General features: G+C 40.0%; 1 protein-coding gene across 1 annotated transcript in view; it reads left to right on the forward strand.

Moving 5' to 3' along the window:
* Window positions 1-7,866: 7,866 nt before the first annotated feature.
* The window catches only part of ATG7 (autophagy related 7), a 104,167-nt gene continuing 94,590 nt past the window's right edge, over window positions 7,867-17,443 (forward strand). The window contains exons 1-7 of the mRNA XM_050904627.1: window positions 7,867-8,044; window positions 8,268-8,322; window positions 10,086-10,203; window positions 11,547-11,624; window positions 12,209-12,325; window positions 13,398-13,547; window positions 16,901-16,989. Of these exons, the coding sequence (XP_050760584.1) occupies window positions 7,867-8,044; window positions 8,268-8,322; window positions 10,086-10,203; window positions 11,547-11,624; window positions 12,209-12,325; window positions 13,398-13,547; window positions 16,901-16,989 (785 nt within the window). The remainder of the gene's footprint in view (window positions 8,045-8,267; window positions 8,323-10,085; window positions 10,204-11,546; window positions 11,625-12,208; window positions 12,326-13,397; window positions 13,548-16,900; window positions 16,990-17,443) is intronic.

The raw sequence follows: 17,443 nt of genomic DNA on the forward strand, positions 1-17,443 counted from the left end.
CTACTACAAAATTGCCGTTTGAGATCTCCTCCAGTTAAAAAGTATGAGTTCCCACTGAAAGAGATACACATTTGTGTATGGTAATGGTTAAAACCATATTGACATCTGGTAAGTCTAACAATGTTTCCATTTTTAACAATATTTGTATCCCTTATAATTTTGTTTTGTCTACCAAGATATCTTGTGTTTAAACTCTGGTATGTTTCAACTAAAATATGCCTTGAAAGAAATACACAGCACCCATTTCTATACATTGGCACTGTGTAATTAAAATTAATGCCTACTGTGTAATTAAATTGAATGCCTTGAGTAAAATCAAATGCCTTTTGTTTTGATCAGGCATAACTTAGCCTTCAAAAACAACACAGTCAGACCTGGGAACTGAACTCAGGTCTCCTACCTGGTAATCTAATTTCCTCCTCACTAGATATGAATAAGCCCTCAACTCAGTTCTTTGAGGGGTAACAACTGTTTGTCTATATCACATCGAAGGGCTCATAGAAGAGGCACCCACCTATGCCAGAGAAATCAGTGACGATGCTCACAGAAGTCTATCAACATGGCAACTGCAAGATGATACCTTTTTCAGCATTCTCCTACTTTCTTCCGCTATTGATTTGAGTATTCATTGCTACAACAGACTTAATTTTGCAGTGTCCCACTCTTGCAGCAGTAACAGGTGTTCAGCATAGGACTAGATTACTTTTGACAGTATTTTTTGTAAATAAATTGATAGAGTAGTTCTGCCAGGTTCTGCCTGCATTTTGTGATCTCATTTACTGAAAATGTTGTATAAAATTCATTTAAATCCTTAAATGGAAAGCACTATATAAACCTAAATAAATACTATTTTTATTAAAACTTATAGCAGAATCTAATCTGATCTAAATAGTTCTGAGAAGTTATCTTCTTCAAAATGTGTTGAGTCCATATTCACCAAGAATGGATGAGTCTGAATCTCCTTTGATTTTATTCTCATCTTCAATTCCAGGATGATTTTCCCTTGCTGCAAGATATTGCTTGGGGAAATTGAAAGTCCTGCCTATGGAAATACGTGCCAAAAACACCCAATAGATTTGTTCCTCGTTTTTAAAGAGCCTGTCTTCTAGTTGATTACTATTTCCATGTATATTACAGACACTTTTATTTGCTCATAGGAAGATCTCACAAGGTAAACCATACCTGCAACAATCAATCAACTCCAGCACAAATCTCAGATTAACTTTGTTATAGCCACTTTCCTGAAGATCCCAGGCACAGAGAGATCTTTGACTGAAGCTGCCTCTTTCTCTTACATCGTAAGACTTCATTGCGGTGTGCTCATACGTATACATCAGCAGTTTCATGGGTAAATCTCAAGTTTATTTCCCAGGTCAGCTGGTCTGTATAAAAAGTGATAGTCCAAGACTGGAAGCCAGCAGATGTATCTCCCATTTCCCCAAAGCTACAACTGTTGTGCAGAAATCTAACTCCTAGGGTCTGATTTCTTTTCAGGTATGACATGTCTAGTTGACATAATATGGGGATGCAGGCTCATAGAAGAGTGTCCCTCTGCCCTGTACTGGTATCATTTCTCATGACCTATGTTATGTGCTGACAGCTGTTTCATAAACCACTTTATGAAACTGGAACTGTTCAAAGACTACGAATCTAAGGTAGGTTATAGTTCTATGGAGACTAGGTAACAACATTCCAGCTATTTTGATGGGATGTCGTCAATGTTCCCTTTATATTTCATGTAAAAAGAGAACACAAAGACCAAAAAGTGATAAAATAAAATCCTTTCCAGTCTTGGGGAAATAAACTGCAGAACTGAGTTAGGAAGTGTCCAACAGAGTAAAGGTATTACCAATACTAATGAAGTGAGTGGCACGCAGAATGAGGAACTGTAGAATTTTACTGACGTAATGCAGTTAGATTCAAGGTATAGCATCTATAGCAAACTTCCCAAGTTTAGTTCAGTTTGTTTTATTTGTGAAATTCCTGGAAGGTCTACTCGGCCCATGCTCCACAGCAGGGTCCTCTATCCAAACATCAGGTCTAAATTTGCATAATTAGCAGCATTGAAAAATTTCCCCTAACGCTGCCTGAACAATTGTCTTTACGTGACCTCACCCGTGCTTATCTGACTGTTGGCTTTTCCTCTGAGGTTACTCCCAATTTTGCTGGCAATTTCTGCAATATGGGTGTTACTGCAGTATTGTGTGCTCCAAAATAGAAGGCAGCTCTAAAAAATTTGTTTTCCCTGATAGGCAAATGACATAAACTATCTAAAGAGGTAATGCTTGTTTTGCAGAAAACATACTTTGTTTTGTATTCTAGATTTGCAAAAATCAATATAGACTCATCAAAACCTTTAGGTTGGAAGGGACTGCTGGATGCCATCTAGTCCAACCTCCGGCTCAAAGCAGAGCTAACATCAAAGTTAGATCACGTTGCCTCTGACTTGTGCAGTCAAGTCCCCAAGGATGGAGATTACAAAGTCTCTCTGGAAACCTATTCCAGTGCTTAACCAGCCACATTAGGCAAATTTTTCTCTATATACTCATTTGGAATTTTCCTTGTTTTGACATGTGCCCTTTTCCATCCCACTTTTTGCTGTGCATCTCTGAGAAGTATTTGCCTCCATCTTCTCCACTTTAGGTTACGTAAGACTTCCATTAAATCCCCTTTAGCCTTGTTTTCTCCACACGAAGAAAGCCCAGCTCTCCCAGCCTCCCATGTCATATGCCCCAGCCCCCAGACCATTTTAATGACCCTCTGCTGGCCTCCTGTCAGTTTGTGCTCTCTCTTGTACTGGGCAAGTCGGAGGGGAACACAAAACTGGACACATCACTCCGGACGCAGTCTCACGACTGCTGAATAGAGGGCAATAGTCACACCTGACCCGCTGGCCATGTTTTCACTAACTCAGCCCCAACACGGTTATTTCTCACAGCTGCGGGGCGCATTGCTCGCTCACGTTGAACCCCTGAATACTTTTTTAGCAGAACACCAGGACCACGTTCAAACCAGAGCACCCTTGCGCAGATTCACGCAGCAGCCACGACCACAGCGGAGGAAAAGGCCGTTTTCAGTCCGCACCGCCCCATTTTTCGCGAGTGCCGCGAGCGGCGACACGAGCGTACCTCACGCTTGCTCGTCCGTTCGCACACCTGTCACCCGCGCCCACAGCCGGCGGAGGCGGGGGCGGGCTGGCCCGCAGCGGGCGCCAGGGAGCGGGCGCCGCCGCGCACCGCGCCCTCTCGCCACACGAAGCGCGCGGCGCGGGCAGGCGGGGCGCTGAGGTAACGCCGGCGCGCGGCAGCGGGCTCGCCCCGGCGCCGCGCGGGCCGTTCCGCCAGCGGAGTCGAACTCTCCGCTAACGCGGGCGGCCGCCGCATCCCGCCCTGCCCGGGCTCCGCCGAGGGGCTCGGCTGCCGGTCGGGCGGCCCCGGCTGACAGGACACGACAGCCCCGCCTCAGGCAGAGACGAGCGACCCGCGGCGCCTGCGTAACGGCCGCCGCCTCGCGCCGGGCCCCGCCCCCCGTCACGTGGCCGAGGCAGGATGACGTCACTTCGCCGTGCCACCCGGCAATGTAGGAAGTGCAGAGCGGTGGAGCCGGTGAGCGGTCCGCGCGCGTGCCGGTTGCGCTCGGGCGGCGCTGAGGGCGGCTCGCCCGCCCGCCCGCCCTCGGGTTCCCTTCCCGCCCCCGCGCCCCTCGAGGTCGGTGTGTGCCGGGGGCCTCGGGTCGCTGGGGCCGGCCCGTCCGCGGGCTCCGGGGCGGGAGAGCCTCGGGGCGGGAGCTGGGGCTCCAGTCACGAACGGGCGGGCGAGGGCCGCCTCGTGTGGTGCGGCCGGTCCGGCGCCGGCGTGAGGAGCGAGAGGCGGCGGCGGGCCCCGCAGCAGGGCTGTGCGCCGAGAGGGGCGCCTGCCGCGCTCGGAGGTGGGCGTTTGCCGAGCAGGTTGTCCCCGGGTGCCAGAGGCGGCCTTCTTGTGTCAGTGATGTGACTGGAAGTAGGGAAGACTTTCTCTGCCCCGAAAATAGGCTTGGTAACGGACATTAGCCAAGAAGCAGCTTTTCTGCAGATGTAGCGGTAGGAAACAGTAATTTCCTTTGTCACCTAGATATAGAGGCGGTCTTCAAAATACTCAACTGTGGACCACGGAATAAAAAGTTTTGTAAGAAAGCTGTCGATTTTAGGGGATTATGTGAATTTGGTTTAAAACCTGTAACTTCATGATAGTTTTAGATGCTGTTAAACTGCTAATCATGCTTTTACAACACGCTAATTATGTCTGTCAAGGGGAAGACAAATATTATTAAAAGTCCTGGTGTGTTTTTCACTTAGTATATTCGTCCATTAGATCAGTTTTAAATGCCTGCATATTTAAGAACAAGTGCTAGAACTTAGACTAGTGATAGCACATCTATACTTCAGGTTATCCCTTGCTGGTTACACTTGTTAAATTTCCTACCAGTCACAGAACTTAGGAGTGTCTAAAGCATACTGGTAAATCTTTTCACTTCAAGCACATTTTTCAACTGGGCCCTTTTGAAACTCAGAGTTTGTTCCACATTTTAAGTTTTGGATATCTTTTGTTTTTTCTCCCCTTTATTTATTATAGTCTCCTAGTGACTGTTATTACTATTAGAGGCTGTATGTGAATTTCTGTATGCAAGTTCTACAAAATGTATACATTTCATCTTTTATTTCAGTATTCTAAAATCTGTTGCACAAATTTACCTTGTCTTACTGATCTTGCATTAAGAAAGCACGTAAATGAATATTTACATCAAAGTACATTAAAGAATATTTTCAAAAGTGTCAATACATCAGAGGTGATTGTATACGCTTCTCTGTTTGCATGTGCATGGCATAGTGAGGCCCCCTGTTTTTATTCCTACAGTTTTACAATAACTCTTTAGGTACAGTAATAATGAAAATAAGTAGGGTGTTAAAATTCATTCCCGGTGGATGCTTTTAGGCTGGTATTTTCAGTGTATGTTACTCAGGTACTGCTAGGTACTGTCAGCTGGCTTCTTGGTCATTTAAAATGTTTGACAATACACTTCAGCGTTGGGTATGTTATGTACTTATGGGGGAGGGGGGGAAGCAAAATGAAAACTTCACCTGTTTGAAAAGTTGAAAAAAGGACTTGAAGAAAATTCAAAATGAGTGGACTTTTAGTTACAGTAGAGCTTGTCTGGCAAGGAAAGTAACAACTTTATGTTGCTTTTTGTTATTAATTTTTTTTAAGTGTTAAATAATACCTTCCTAAGCTTCTGAAAAAAAGGGGATGGGGGATTTAATGGATTAATATTGACTAGGCAGCTATTGAACCTTTGAATAAAAGTTTTATTATGGAAGCCTTGGCATCCAGTACCATGTAATCTGACTCTTATTGCTAACATCTATATGACAAACAATTGTTTGCCTGTTTTATGATAAGGTTTCTGTGACGTTTAGTTGCAAAATGAAAAAATTTGTAAGGCTTAAGACCTATGTAGTAGTAAAAGTTAAATGTTTGCTAATTTATGTTACTACTTCTACATCTTACATGCAGAAAAAGAAGTTTATAGAAATGGTCACAAAATTCCACACAGTTAGTTCTGCTGTTTATAGTTCTAGTACGTCCAAAGTTTCAAGAAACTTAACTGGGTTTTTTGTGTTAATAAAGAGAGATTTGAGATCTTTTTCAAGCAAGCTACCAAAGTTCACACTACCACAAATTCCAGCTGCTGTTAAAAATTAAGAAAACAAAAAAAAAAAGGAGGGGGGTGTGTATTTGCAATATGCCAGTTAAAGCAAGACATCGTGACAGAACTGAAATATTTAGCTTTCACCATGCAAAATATGGAAAACTTCAAACCTCTACCCAAAAAAACACATTCCACAGCTTACCAGCAAGTAAGGAAAGCATTTACAGTAGAAGAAGGAGATAAGCTGTATAAACTGAACGTAGAAGGCATAGCTGGATTACAATGAAGACTTTGTTTAAGGAAGTATCATGTAAGGACAAGCATAACTGTGTCTTTCTCTCAGAGAAGAACTGGCTATTTGGCAGTTATTAAGAAATTAAACCCACCTCTCGTTCCCTTCCCCCTGTTCCAAAAAGTATGAAAGAAAAGCATGTAAGCTCGGTTTCTGTTGCACAAGTGACTTCACAGGACAATAAACTTGGAACTGTTCAATTCAATCCAAGCTACAGTACAGCAAAACTGTAGTGCATCTATTTAGATTGGTGTCAGATAATACAGCTATGCTGGAAACCTTATTTTGACTTTCCTGTGTGTAAAATCCTACCATTGATCGATGTGTAAAGGTAATGGGTATTGTGAAAGATCAGTAACAAAAGGCAATCACATGGGATTATGTTGTGCAAACTAAAAAATTTAGTCTTTAAAAACTAGTTAGTTGAAGGAATCATTTCAAGATTGTTTGAGTTCACATGGTTGATTTGATAAGCATTGTGAACAAAACCTAAATCGATAGCTGTTGATCTCACTTCTGGACTTAGAAAGCAGCTACTAGCTTCGTAGATGCATGTGTTGTGATAAATAGATAAGAGCATATGTTCATGTCGTTGTGAGGAGTTTTAAAACTAGTATTTTAAAATCTTAGTTTTAATATGTAACAAATCCTTGTTTTGCAACACTTAACGCTTATCTTAGCTAGATAGTCAAAGACAGAATGGAATGCCTAATAGGAGGACCTTCCCTCCCCCAGATGTATTTTTGAATACTCTGTATCATGGACTGTGTCTTTGAAACTTGCATCTTAATATGTGTAGGTATAGACGTGAAGAGGAATACTAACAGTAAGTAAAGAAGATTCTTGAGGGCAACATTTTTGTTTGGTGAGTTTTCAAGAAATAAGCAGATTGAGCTGAATCACCTCACAGTGAAGTGAATGCTGCTGCTAACGTGAGCAAGAGGACTGTTATGCCTAGCTGAAGTAGAGGCTTGTGACAGCCCAGTTTAGATGTTTTACTCCTCGTTCTGGAGTAGCATCTAAAATTTTGAAATTTGTAAGTGTCGTGAATTGAAGACTATGTGATTATAGGAATACCATTCAGCCAATGTGGAGTAGTGATTTGGGTTATTTAAAAAAAAAAAAAAATGCTCCCCATACACAAAGACCTTTAGGAGAGAAGAACCGTCAGGAAATAATCTAGACTTGTACATCAGTTTAACTTTCTAATGGCTAGTGCAACTGTTAAGGAAGTTCTAGGTTCTGTTTCCAGCTTTGCCCTTCACTGGCTGCAAGACTTTTCTTCATTTTAGTTTCCCTTTGCTAGCTTTACTTGTTAATTTGTAAATGCTTTATGAGTGTTCAACTCTTACCACAGGCTGAGAGTGAAGACCTAGCTAAATGAAATGTTAGTTTGGATTTTAAATGCTGTCAGAACTTAAATAGGACTAATAGGCTTTTAGATGGCTATCTAGATAACAGAAGGAACGCAGATACAGTGTTTAGCATTTTGTTATTTTTATCTGTGGCAGCACAATACAAGATATAACTCGGAAGTACATAGTTTAGATGTAGTATCCTAAGTAATAGGAGAAATCATGGAATGTCTGTCAGGAAATCAAATCCTTCTAGGCAGCTTGGCCAAACAGAACATATACTTGCCTTTCATAATTTTACATACAGGAAATTGGAAGGACTTTGCTTGGACTGAAAGGACCTCTGATCAATGATTTTAAAAATTGGAGTTATTTAGACATTGAGAGGAGTAAGGATTTCTACACTGTAACCCAACAAAATGTATTAAAAAGAAGCTTTGAGTAGTCATGAGTAATACGGTCAATTGAGTATATACTTATCAGGCATATCTGCTTTTACAGAATTCTGTTTAACAGTGATCACTAACTAAAATCATGGCAACTGCCAGCAGTGAGGTGCACCATCCTGTAGATCCTGGAATCTCAAAGCTGCAGTTTGCTCCCTTCAGTAGTGCCTTGGATGCAGGATTCTGGCACGAACTAACCCAGAAGAAACTCAATGAATACCGATTGGATGAGACCCCAAAAGTTGTCAAAGGATACTACTACAATGGTAGGTAGAAACTGAACATCTTGCTTAGCAGTTTGGGTTTCTCCTGTCATTCCTCTAAGTATTTGTGTAACATAGGTATTTTGCTGAAACATTAGAAAACATGGCTGGGTGAGCTGTGAATTCTGGTGTGCCTGTGGGTAATTTATAACTTATGTTAACAAAAAGAAGGAAATTAATCTATGTATTTCAGTTTAAAAGAAGCATGTTGCTGCTTTTTGTCCAGGTGATCCTTTGGGTTTGCCAGCTCGCTTGACATTGGAGTTTAGTGCCTTTGATATGTAAGTATGTACTGTGGTTTACCTTAATTCGTATGTGAAGACACTTTCCTTGCATAACAGTAACACTTTCATATATAATATTGCTTGAACAAATTCTACATGAAAATAAATACACATTTTCATGAACTGTATAACAATGGAGAGACTGCTTTGAGTCACAAACATTTAACTCCCTGTGTCTGAAGTAGTATATTCAGCTGAAGGGCCAAGTTTAAAATATGCTGGTAAGTCTCAAATTTACTCACTGTTTGTATATATGTTTATATAAAATACCATTTTTTTCCATTTCTTCAGCTCTTCTGCGTGAGGGAGGATATTTCAGTCATCTGACTTCTGGTCAAATTTTTCCTTAGGTCTTTATTTACTGAGGATTCATCATTACAATTAGGATCTCAAAATAGTTTTTTACAATCCCTAGTTCTTACATTGTAATATCTTCCAAAGTATTTAACCTTTATGACTGGAATTTTGTACTTTTGCCTTTACCCCCAAAGAGAAAGGTAAACCAAAGCTGCTCAGTGTACACTGCAAAAATGAGATGAGAGGGGAAATATTTTTTCCACATGGTTTTCATTTCCAGCAAATGCCTAAGTTAGTATAACTAACATAGGAACAGATGTCTTTGTAGTTAGTGTCTTGTTTGTTTTAAATTGGTGGATTATAAAGTTGTAAATCACAGAAGTTACTTTCTCTGCCTTGCTTGGTGAGGATGTTAGGAGCCTGGTGAGGCTTTGTGCATTTTGAGATAACTTCTTAGCAGATATTATTCCATTAATTCTTATGTAAGAACTTTTAGGTACAATACTGAAAGCATATGCAGCAAAGTGCAATTGGAAGAAAGCTGTGACATTGGGCACAGGAATTTCAGATTAGGAAAAAATGGATGATACCATGGTATTTGAGCTCTCAAATGTTATGACAAAATTATGAAAGGGCCATTTACGCAGTGTTTAATTATTCCTCCTTCTGTAGTAATTTTCTGTACTTCTGTTTCTGTACTTTAGGTAGTCAGTTTAGATGATCTTGAAGAGTTCCCTTTTAGCTTTAAAACTTTTTGGGAACTACATCATGTGTATTTATTATGTAACTTAAACATTTACTGTATTTGAGTTTCAGCAGTGGTCAGAAACATATCAGTTTGGGAGAATGATGTTAAAGGGGTCAATGAAATCAATCAGATCTATAAATTAAGGGAATATTGTAGGTTTTTTACATAATTTATATTCAAAAGGGGCGAAAATATACACTGTGTTTACAAACAGCAGCTTCTCCAGCTGATAATGTTACAAACTATAAAAGCTACTCAATCTTTTGTCTGGTTTAGGCTTCCTTTGGGATGTTTTTTAAACATGTTAACCGAGTAACTCTTTATGTGAATAAAATACTGACATCTAAAATTCAGTCTCAATAATTTTTTCTTAGTGAAAATCACATTTGTTGTGGATAGTTTATATCTGAACAGAATTTTTAAATCTTCAATCTGTGATTTAATGCCACCTTGCTTAGAGATAATACAAATGCCTGATATATTTTTGAAGTCATAATGTAGACATGTATTTGCATGGGTTGTTATACCAATCCATGTTCAATAAAGCATTATCATAAAAATGTTTTCATTAGAACTGTTGTTAACTTCAGTTACTGTGCCTCATCATTTGACGATTTCAGGGCAACCTTACACCATAGGATAGCTACTGCTACTACCGCTGATCGTGTTAAAGGCGTTAGGATCCAGTTCCCAGAAGTTTCTTTCTTTTATTCAGGAATGCTTCAATACCAGCACGTTGCTGTCCTGCTTTTGGAACATTGTATAACACCAACACTTTTGAGACTTTCAAATCCTGTGATAAGAAATCACTTCTGGAAAAAGAAGCAAATGAGGTAAGATTAAAAATCAAATCAACTGGTAGAAAGGATTTGGAAATAACCAGTGAAGTGCTTTGCAGTCTCTGCCCAAAATATTGGAGATACTGTCCATACTCACCCATATAGTAGCCTCAGGATTTAACTTATTCTGGAAGGAATAGTTTGATGTTTGCTCTTTACTGTTCTTTACAAGAGAGTAGAAAGTATCTAATTATACTTGGAGGACTTCATTCAGTGTTCTACTAGGCCACATTTTAAGCTTAAGAGTGCTATTGGAGCTGCCAATGACTTGAATTCTGGAGAGCACATTTTTAAAATTTGTCTTGACACCCAGAAACCAGCAAGTGTCTGGTTTAAACTTCAGATTACTGCAGTACATCTGTGTGACAAAGTAATGGGGAAGCTCGACAACAGCAGGAAGGCTGAGATGAAGTAAGAAAAAGGTGGCTGTCAAAGGAAGGGGCTAGTCTGCTTGCACTGTAACTAACTAAATTAAATGTCATGGCTTGGTGAGAAGTGAAAGTCAAGCTAAGGCAACCTTTTACTTTTTGAGACGCTTCACTTTGACCAGTCCTTGATTCCTTTAATTAGATTGATTGTCTGCCTGCTGGCCTTGAGTAGCAAAGTTTTTGTACATACATTCACTCAAGGCTGTACGTTTTTGTGTTTCTGTGGCCTTGTACTTCCCTGCCAGTGGTAGGTACAATGCAATATCTATCTTTAGGGAAACTGGGAAGGTTGGAATGCTTTGTTCACTCTTGGGGTTTTTGTTTGTTTGTTTGTTTGTTTGTTTTAAGACAAAGATCAAACCAGTCTGCCTCATGCAAGTATTATAGTTTCTTGTCTCACCAACATGCAGTGCACTGCCTTCTTCCAAGTCTCCGTTTTTTTGGTCAAATTTCCTAGTAGCTTATTCACATATCTAGTATCTATAGATCCCATGAATGAAAAAGATGAGAGTACAATAAAAGGTTATATTAATATTGCAGTATGTTCTATATTTTGCTAGTGTTAATAGTTCATATACATGAGAGACTGTTCCTGATGACATTTGTTTTGTTTCGTTTGATGCTTCATGCTTGATCCGTGAACTAATGCTCCTCTTGTTCCCCAGCTTCCATAATTTTTTGTGTTAGAGAGTGCGTATCTGTGTCTTACCTTTAGAATCCTTTTAGCATAGATAATAGCGTGGATGAGATCAGTTATGAAAAGATCACAGTGTTATTACTGGGAATGTTAATTTCAGTATTTTAAAGGTAGCTGGAAGAATTAAAGATTTCTGCAGCTGTTCTCATGCTGCCTTGGTGTTTTGTTTCTCTGCCCTTTCTCTTCCTTCTTGTCCCCACAATCAATGACAGATATGGGAATCAATAAAATCTGGAGCTGCTCTTGAAAACCCTATGCTATTGAACAGGTTCCTGCTGCTGACGTTCGCAGTGAGTAACGATAATGTGTCTCGTACTAAGAGCATTGTAGTGGAAATGAAGAAGTAGTTTCTTTTTAGGAGAAATGCTGTATTAGTATTAGCATATTAATGTTATCAGGATCATTCTCAGACATCTTAAAATATCTGAAAACATTTTAAAAAACCCTAACAAGCCATTCTCATGTACAGATATAAAATACTTTAGATGTATTCTTTAAAAAATGCTGGTGCCATCTCATATTCTTTTCTACAAATGTATAAGATTATCTGACGGCCTCATAGATATTAGTAAAAGTAGAGCAACTGTTTCATGTTTAACAAATTGAAAGTTTTAATAAATAATGCTCCAGCTAACAAAAACTGGAGTATTGTACACACATTGTCTGTTTGAATCTTAAATAAAAACATATACAGAGAAGGGAAGTCGTCTAGTATTTTTTATTATTTTCTAAAGTCATGACACAGTACCTTGTGAAGTAAAGAAAACTATAGTTAGTATGGTTGGTATCATCATCAATTATGATTAGTATTCCAAACCATAATTTACTTTGATTTATATCTTTATTATCTAATTTTACAAAATTTTTTTTCTAGGATTTAAAAAAGTATCATTTCTATTACTGGTTTTGCTACCCTGCTCTCTGCTTCCCTGATGGAATACATATAATTCAGAAACCAGTGTGTCTTGGTGACAGATTCCCATTAAATCAGGTATTCAAAATACTAACTGTTATTAAGTCTGTAGCACTAAGCAGTTTTGTGGGCTGTAAAACTTAATATTTTTGTTAGCACATACTGAATTAATTTGAGAATCTAATTTCTTTTAAAATCCTCACTTTTCTTATCTCAGTGTGGGTTTTTTGTTTACCTTTTTTCATTATTGTATAAAATCTCTCAGCTTAAAATCACTTCAGCTTTATTCATTTAGATGCAGATGTGGCAAACAATTCTTGAGGGGGTTATCTTCATTTTAATTTTTATATAGAGCTTATTGAATATATAGCTATGTTTTTGAAACTCATTATACTTTTAAGAAACTTTTTAAAGGGGCATCTCCTGGGAGAGCTAGTCATTAGCAATTACAAAATTGCTAATCAAATGCATGATTGGACAAGAAAAAGAACTGGATAAGGAAGATTTTTTTTTTTAGGAGAAAAGTTAACAATTTTTTGTAGTTTCTTTCATATTACAATGCAAAAGGACAAAAAAAATCAACTTGCCCACATGTGCCTTTTTGCTTTGACAGAAGTTAATGCAAAACCTTGAATGGCTTTTTAATGGCATAATAATCAACGAGAAACAACTAACAAAATGCTTAGTTCCCTTCTTCTCAGAAGATCGTCATTAGTTCTGTAGTAATAAATAGTGTAAAAAATACCTGTCATGATCCAAAGACAGAGTTTGAACTAAACACTTAAAATACATGTAACAAAATAAATTGACTGGGACTTAGTTCTTTTCCTAATAATAGAGGGACAGATTTACTTTTTTATAAAGCTACTGTGACTATCAGAATGTGATTTTTATCTTGTTTTAATTTCTATTGGTAGATCAGTTTGTAGCAATGGTAACAATGCCCCTGTTTAAAATTTGCATTGACAAATGCTGGTTTTGCAACTGAGTTTTTAATCTCAGTTATTGTGGTCATAATGGGCTTTAAAACTTCTGAATATGCTATATTCTAAGATTATTTGAGTGAGCTAGCCTTCCCAGATGCTAAAACACTTTCTGTGTTTCTGTATAAGATTAAAACTGTTGGTTACAGTTGTCTTTTTGCTTTTAGATTCAAGCACTTCAGAAAGCATATGATGAACTTTGCCAGAAGGAGGGAGTTACAGCCTTGCCTTATTTTTTAATCAAGTATCATGACAATTCTGTCATGATATCTCTCCTGAAAAAGTGGGATGGTTTCTTCCAAGACCAAGGGGGAAAGGTAATGAGAATGTTATGTCTTTTTATAACCTACAAATGTTTAATTTACAAATGGTTTGAAAAGTGTCTATAATACTGAGCTGGGCACAATGGTTGGCCAATGAATAGACTGGGTAAATAGCTGAAGACCAGCAGCTTGGACTGATTTCTTGTGTCGAGTTAAGTGTCTCTATTTCTTACGCAACAGCCCAGTTACATCAGATTAATGGTCAGCTTGAAAACAAATTTCTTCATGCTCTGTCTCCGTCATTGTCAGAACGGAAACAACATAAGTTTATGAAAGAATTAGCATAACGATTAAAGTTTTCCAACCACTTTACCTACAATGCTATACTAATGCAAAACACTTCTTTTATTGTTTGTGTACTAAAAATTGGTACTCGTATATTTTATGTATTTTTTCGTTGTGGTAGCAGTAATCAGGGAATACCATATGGGAGTTTTTAGCTTTAAATTTTCAACTTTCAACGTGTGTTTTGCCACATGTACATGTTATAGCACGAGAGCTTTGGATAAAAATTGCCAGGAATCTGTATATGAAGAATGTTCAAGGTAAATGCTTTGTAATTTTGGAAGATAGATTGGTTGTGCACCAGAAGAGGCTGGGATATTTCTTCTGTTAAATGCAGAGATCATGCATGTCCTTTGAGCATAAAGTGAGTACTGTCCATTGCTTTCAGTTAGGGAAGAATTATAACGATACATGAAGCAGATGTCATCACAGCAAGACTTGACGGGCTTGGTTAGCTTGTGTTTATGTACATTGAATTCTGTTTTGGATCATGTTGCTCAGCTGCTGAACTTTGCTAGGCCTTTCTGAATGCTTTACTGTATTTTTGGTGAACTTCTTGCATGTTATTGAAGTGTTAGGAATCAAATCTCTGAGTTATGGTGAAAAGCTAATAAATGCAAAAAAGATTTTTTTTTTTTAAGGAGGTCTTGTCACACCTTATAAAAGTAATTTAGTTCTGTTTTATAATACTTGATCTTCAATTATTTTTTTGCTTTTCCAAATTTGTTTTTCTGAAATAAAGACCTAGGTCAGCAGTTCTTCTTTGTAAAATAAGAATGTGAAGGTTGAGATTTTAAACGGTAGTATAACTACAATAATGGGTCACAGATAAGAGTATACTTAATTATATAGGGACATTCTCAATATGAGAGTGTCGTGGTTTAGGCCCAGCCGGCCACAAAGCACCACACAGCCGCTCGCTCACTCCTCCCCCCCAGGTAGGATGGGGAGGAGAAAATACAGCAAAAAGCTCGTGGGTCCAGACAAGGGCAGGGAGGGATCACTCACCACTTATGGGCACAGGCAAAACAGACTCGACTTTGGGGAAAAATAAACCAATTTAATTTGTTAACAACCAAACCAGAGTAGGATGATGAGAAATAGAACCATATCTTTAAAACACACCTTCCCCCCGCCGCTCCTTTCTTCCCGGGCTCAGCTTCGCTCCGATTCCTCTGCCTCCTCCCCCTCAGCGGCGCCGGGGGCGGGAATGGGGGCTGCGGTCAGTTCGTCCCACGTTGTCTCTGCCGCTCCTTGCTCCTCAGGGGGAGGGCTCCTCACACTCTGCCCCTGCTCCAGCGGGGGGTCCCTCTCACGGGGGTCGGCCCCCATGAGTTTCTCCAACTCAAGTCCTTTCTACAGGCTGCAGTCCTCCATAGACTGCTCCAGCGTGGGCTTTCCCACGGAGTCACGGCCTTCTCCGGGCCCAGCCACCTGCTCCGGCGTGGGCTCCTCCAGGGGCTGCAGGGGAATCTCTGCTCCGCCATTAACCTCCATGGGCTGCAGGGGGACAGCCTGCCCTCTCACCACGGGCTGCAGGGGAATCTCTGCTCCGCCGTTAACCTCCATGGGCTGCAGGGGGACAGCCTGCCCTCTCACCACGGGCTGCAGGGGAATCTCTGCTCCCCCGCACCTCCGCCCTCTCCTCCATCTTCACTGGCCTCGGTGTGTGGATGGTTGTTTCTCTCACATCCCACTCCTCTCCTCACTGGAGGTCCTCTTCTTCTGCCATGTTCTTCTTCCTCTTCTGCTCTCTTTACTTTAGCTGCTGCTGCTCCTTCTCCTCTTCTTCTTTGTCCTCCATCTTGCTCTCACACCACCCTGGAGTTTTTTTTTTCCCTTTCTTAAATATGCTATCACAGAGGTGCTACCACCGTCGCTGATGGGCTCGGCCTTGGCCAGAGGCGAGTCTGGGTTGGAGCTGGGGAAGCTTCTAGCAGCTTCTCACAGGAGCCACCCCTGTAGCCCCTCCCTCGCTACACAAACCCAGCACAGAGAGAAATCTGTAATCATCTGGAATATGTTTCTTCATTAACATTCACTTTGGAGGGAAGTGCCAAAATTTTAGACCTGTTGGATAAGATTTATTGCGTGAATACTGCCTGTAGAGTTTGTTTGTATTTCAGTGAGCCAACTGAACTTGCTCCCCTGGAAGAAAAATATGTTTTTGCTGTTGCTGAGTTAATTTTCTGCTAGTTTATGGAATTGAATCAGCTTACTGAGGGGTCTTAGGCCTGCTTGAGTCAGTAGTTGCAACGCAGCAGCAGTGTATGGCTGGGAGGAGGCATGGGGAGTGGGCCCCTGTTTCTCCTATCTGCATCCATTAGATTGGCTCATCTGCGTTTCAGGCTGTTGTAGGGACGCCTTGCTGATGTGGTGGAGTTGTAAGTCCATCGATAGGCAAAGAAGCAGGAGGGAAGAGCTCTGTAGATGTGAGACACAGTTATCACTAGTGATGGCTGAGTTCAGATTTTCAGCATATCTAAAGGTAGGCAGTGGCATCTTTCTTATCTCTGGATGTGTTTTGGTTCTGCATTGACTGTGAAGTAAGCTCCTAGTTTAGATGCCTCAATTACGAGCACGGTATTACATTGCTTGAATGTGAGACAGAATGTCCAGTTCCTTTATTTAGATCCCGTCTTGAAGGTCGGCTTTACAAGTGATTTTTATGCTGTTTTTTCTTTGACTTGACATCTTGCTGGCTTGTCCCCTCCCACTTGTTGATCATCCCAAAATCGATACAGAATTTTATTTTGAGAGCAAAGCTTCAGTTGTTGGGCTTCTCCCATAATGGTGTGTTTAAGGAAGGTAATGACGGTACCCATACTGTGGTGAAAAGTGAATGCCCATAAAGAGGCTAAACTGAACAAATCTCAAAGCTGTGGCAAACGCTTGACTGAAATCTAGTGTGACCGTGTTTAAAACATTGGTAAATACATAAAATGTGTGTGTAGGCCTTCTCTGTCCAGAAGTTTTACATTAAAAATGCCAGATAACTTTTACTGTGAACTGAATATCAGTATGGATAGATGACTTCTCATTTAGAGCAATTTTATTTTCAGGTGACAGTTGGAGTTTATGATCCATGTAATTTGTCCCACTATCCAGGATGGCCACTGAGAAATTTCCTGATCCTGGCAGCCCACAAATGGTATCTATTTTATTCTTTCCCACAAAGATTATTTATTGGTTGATATCAAATTAGGCATTTTTCCCCCCATGGCACTTTACTCGTATCACCCACCTGAGTTTTAACATTTAACCTTGATATGACTCACCTTCAATGATTCTGATTTTGCATATTACTCTGTTTTTTACTTCTGTCAGTCACAAGTTCCTGTTATTCCTAATCCTCGCATGCATGCATGTACCTGGAAATACATGCTTCAGGCCCTGCTGATACCCTCTAGCTGTTTCAAATCTTGTTTGAAGTATTCTATGATTTTATATAATAAATTAGTGCCAAGTAATAGTAGACCTAAATTTTGAAAATCAGATACCCTTAGGTTTTCTGCTAGTGTACCATCTTGAATTTTTTGTTGGGCAGAAGTTGGGAAGACAGGACATAGTTTTACACTCTGGTATTTGAAAAAAAGTATCATTTA

This window comes from Gymnogyps californianus, chromosome 13 (genome assembly GCF_018139145.2).
Source record: "Gymnogyps californianus isolate 813 chromosome 13, ASM1813914v2, whole genome shotgun sequence".
Classification (NCBI taxonomy): domain Eukaryota; kingdom Metazoa; phylum Chordata; class Aves; order Accipitriformes; family Cathartidae; genus Gymnogyps; species Gymnogyps californianus.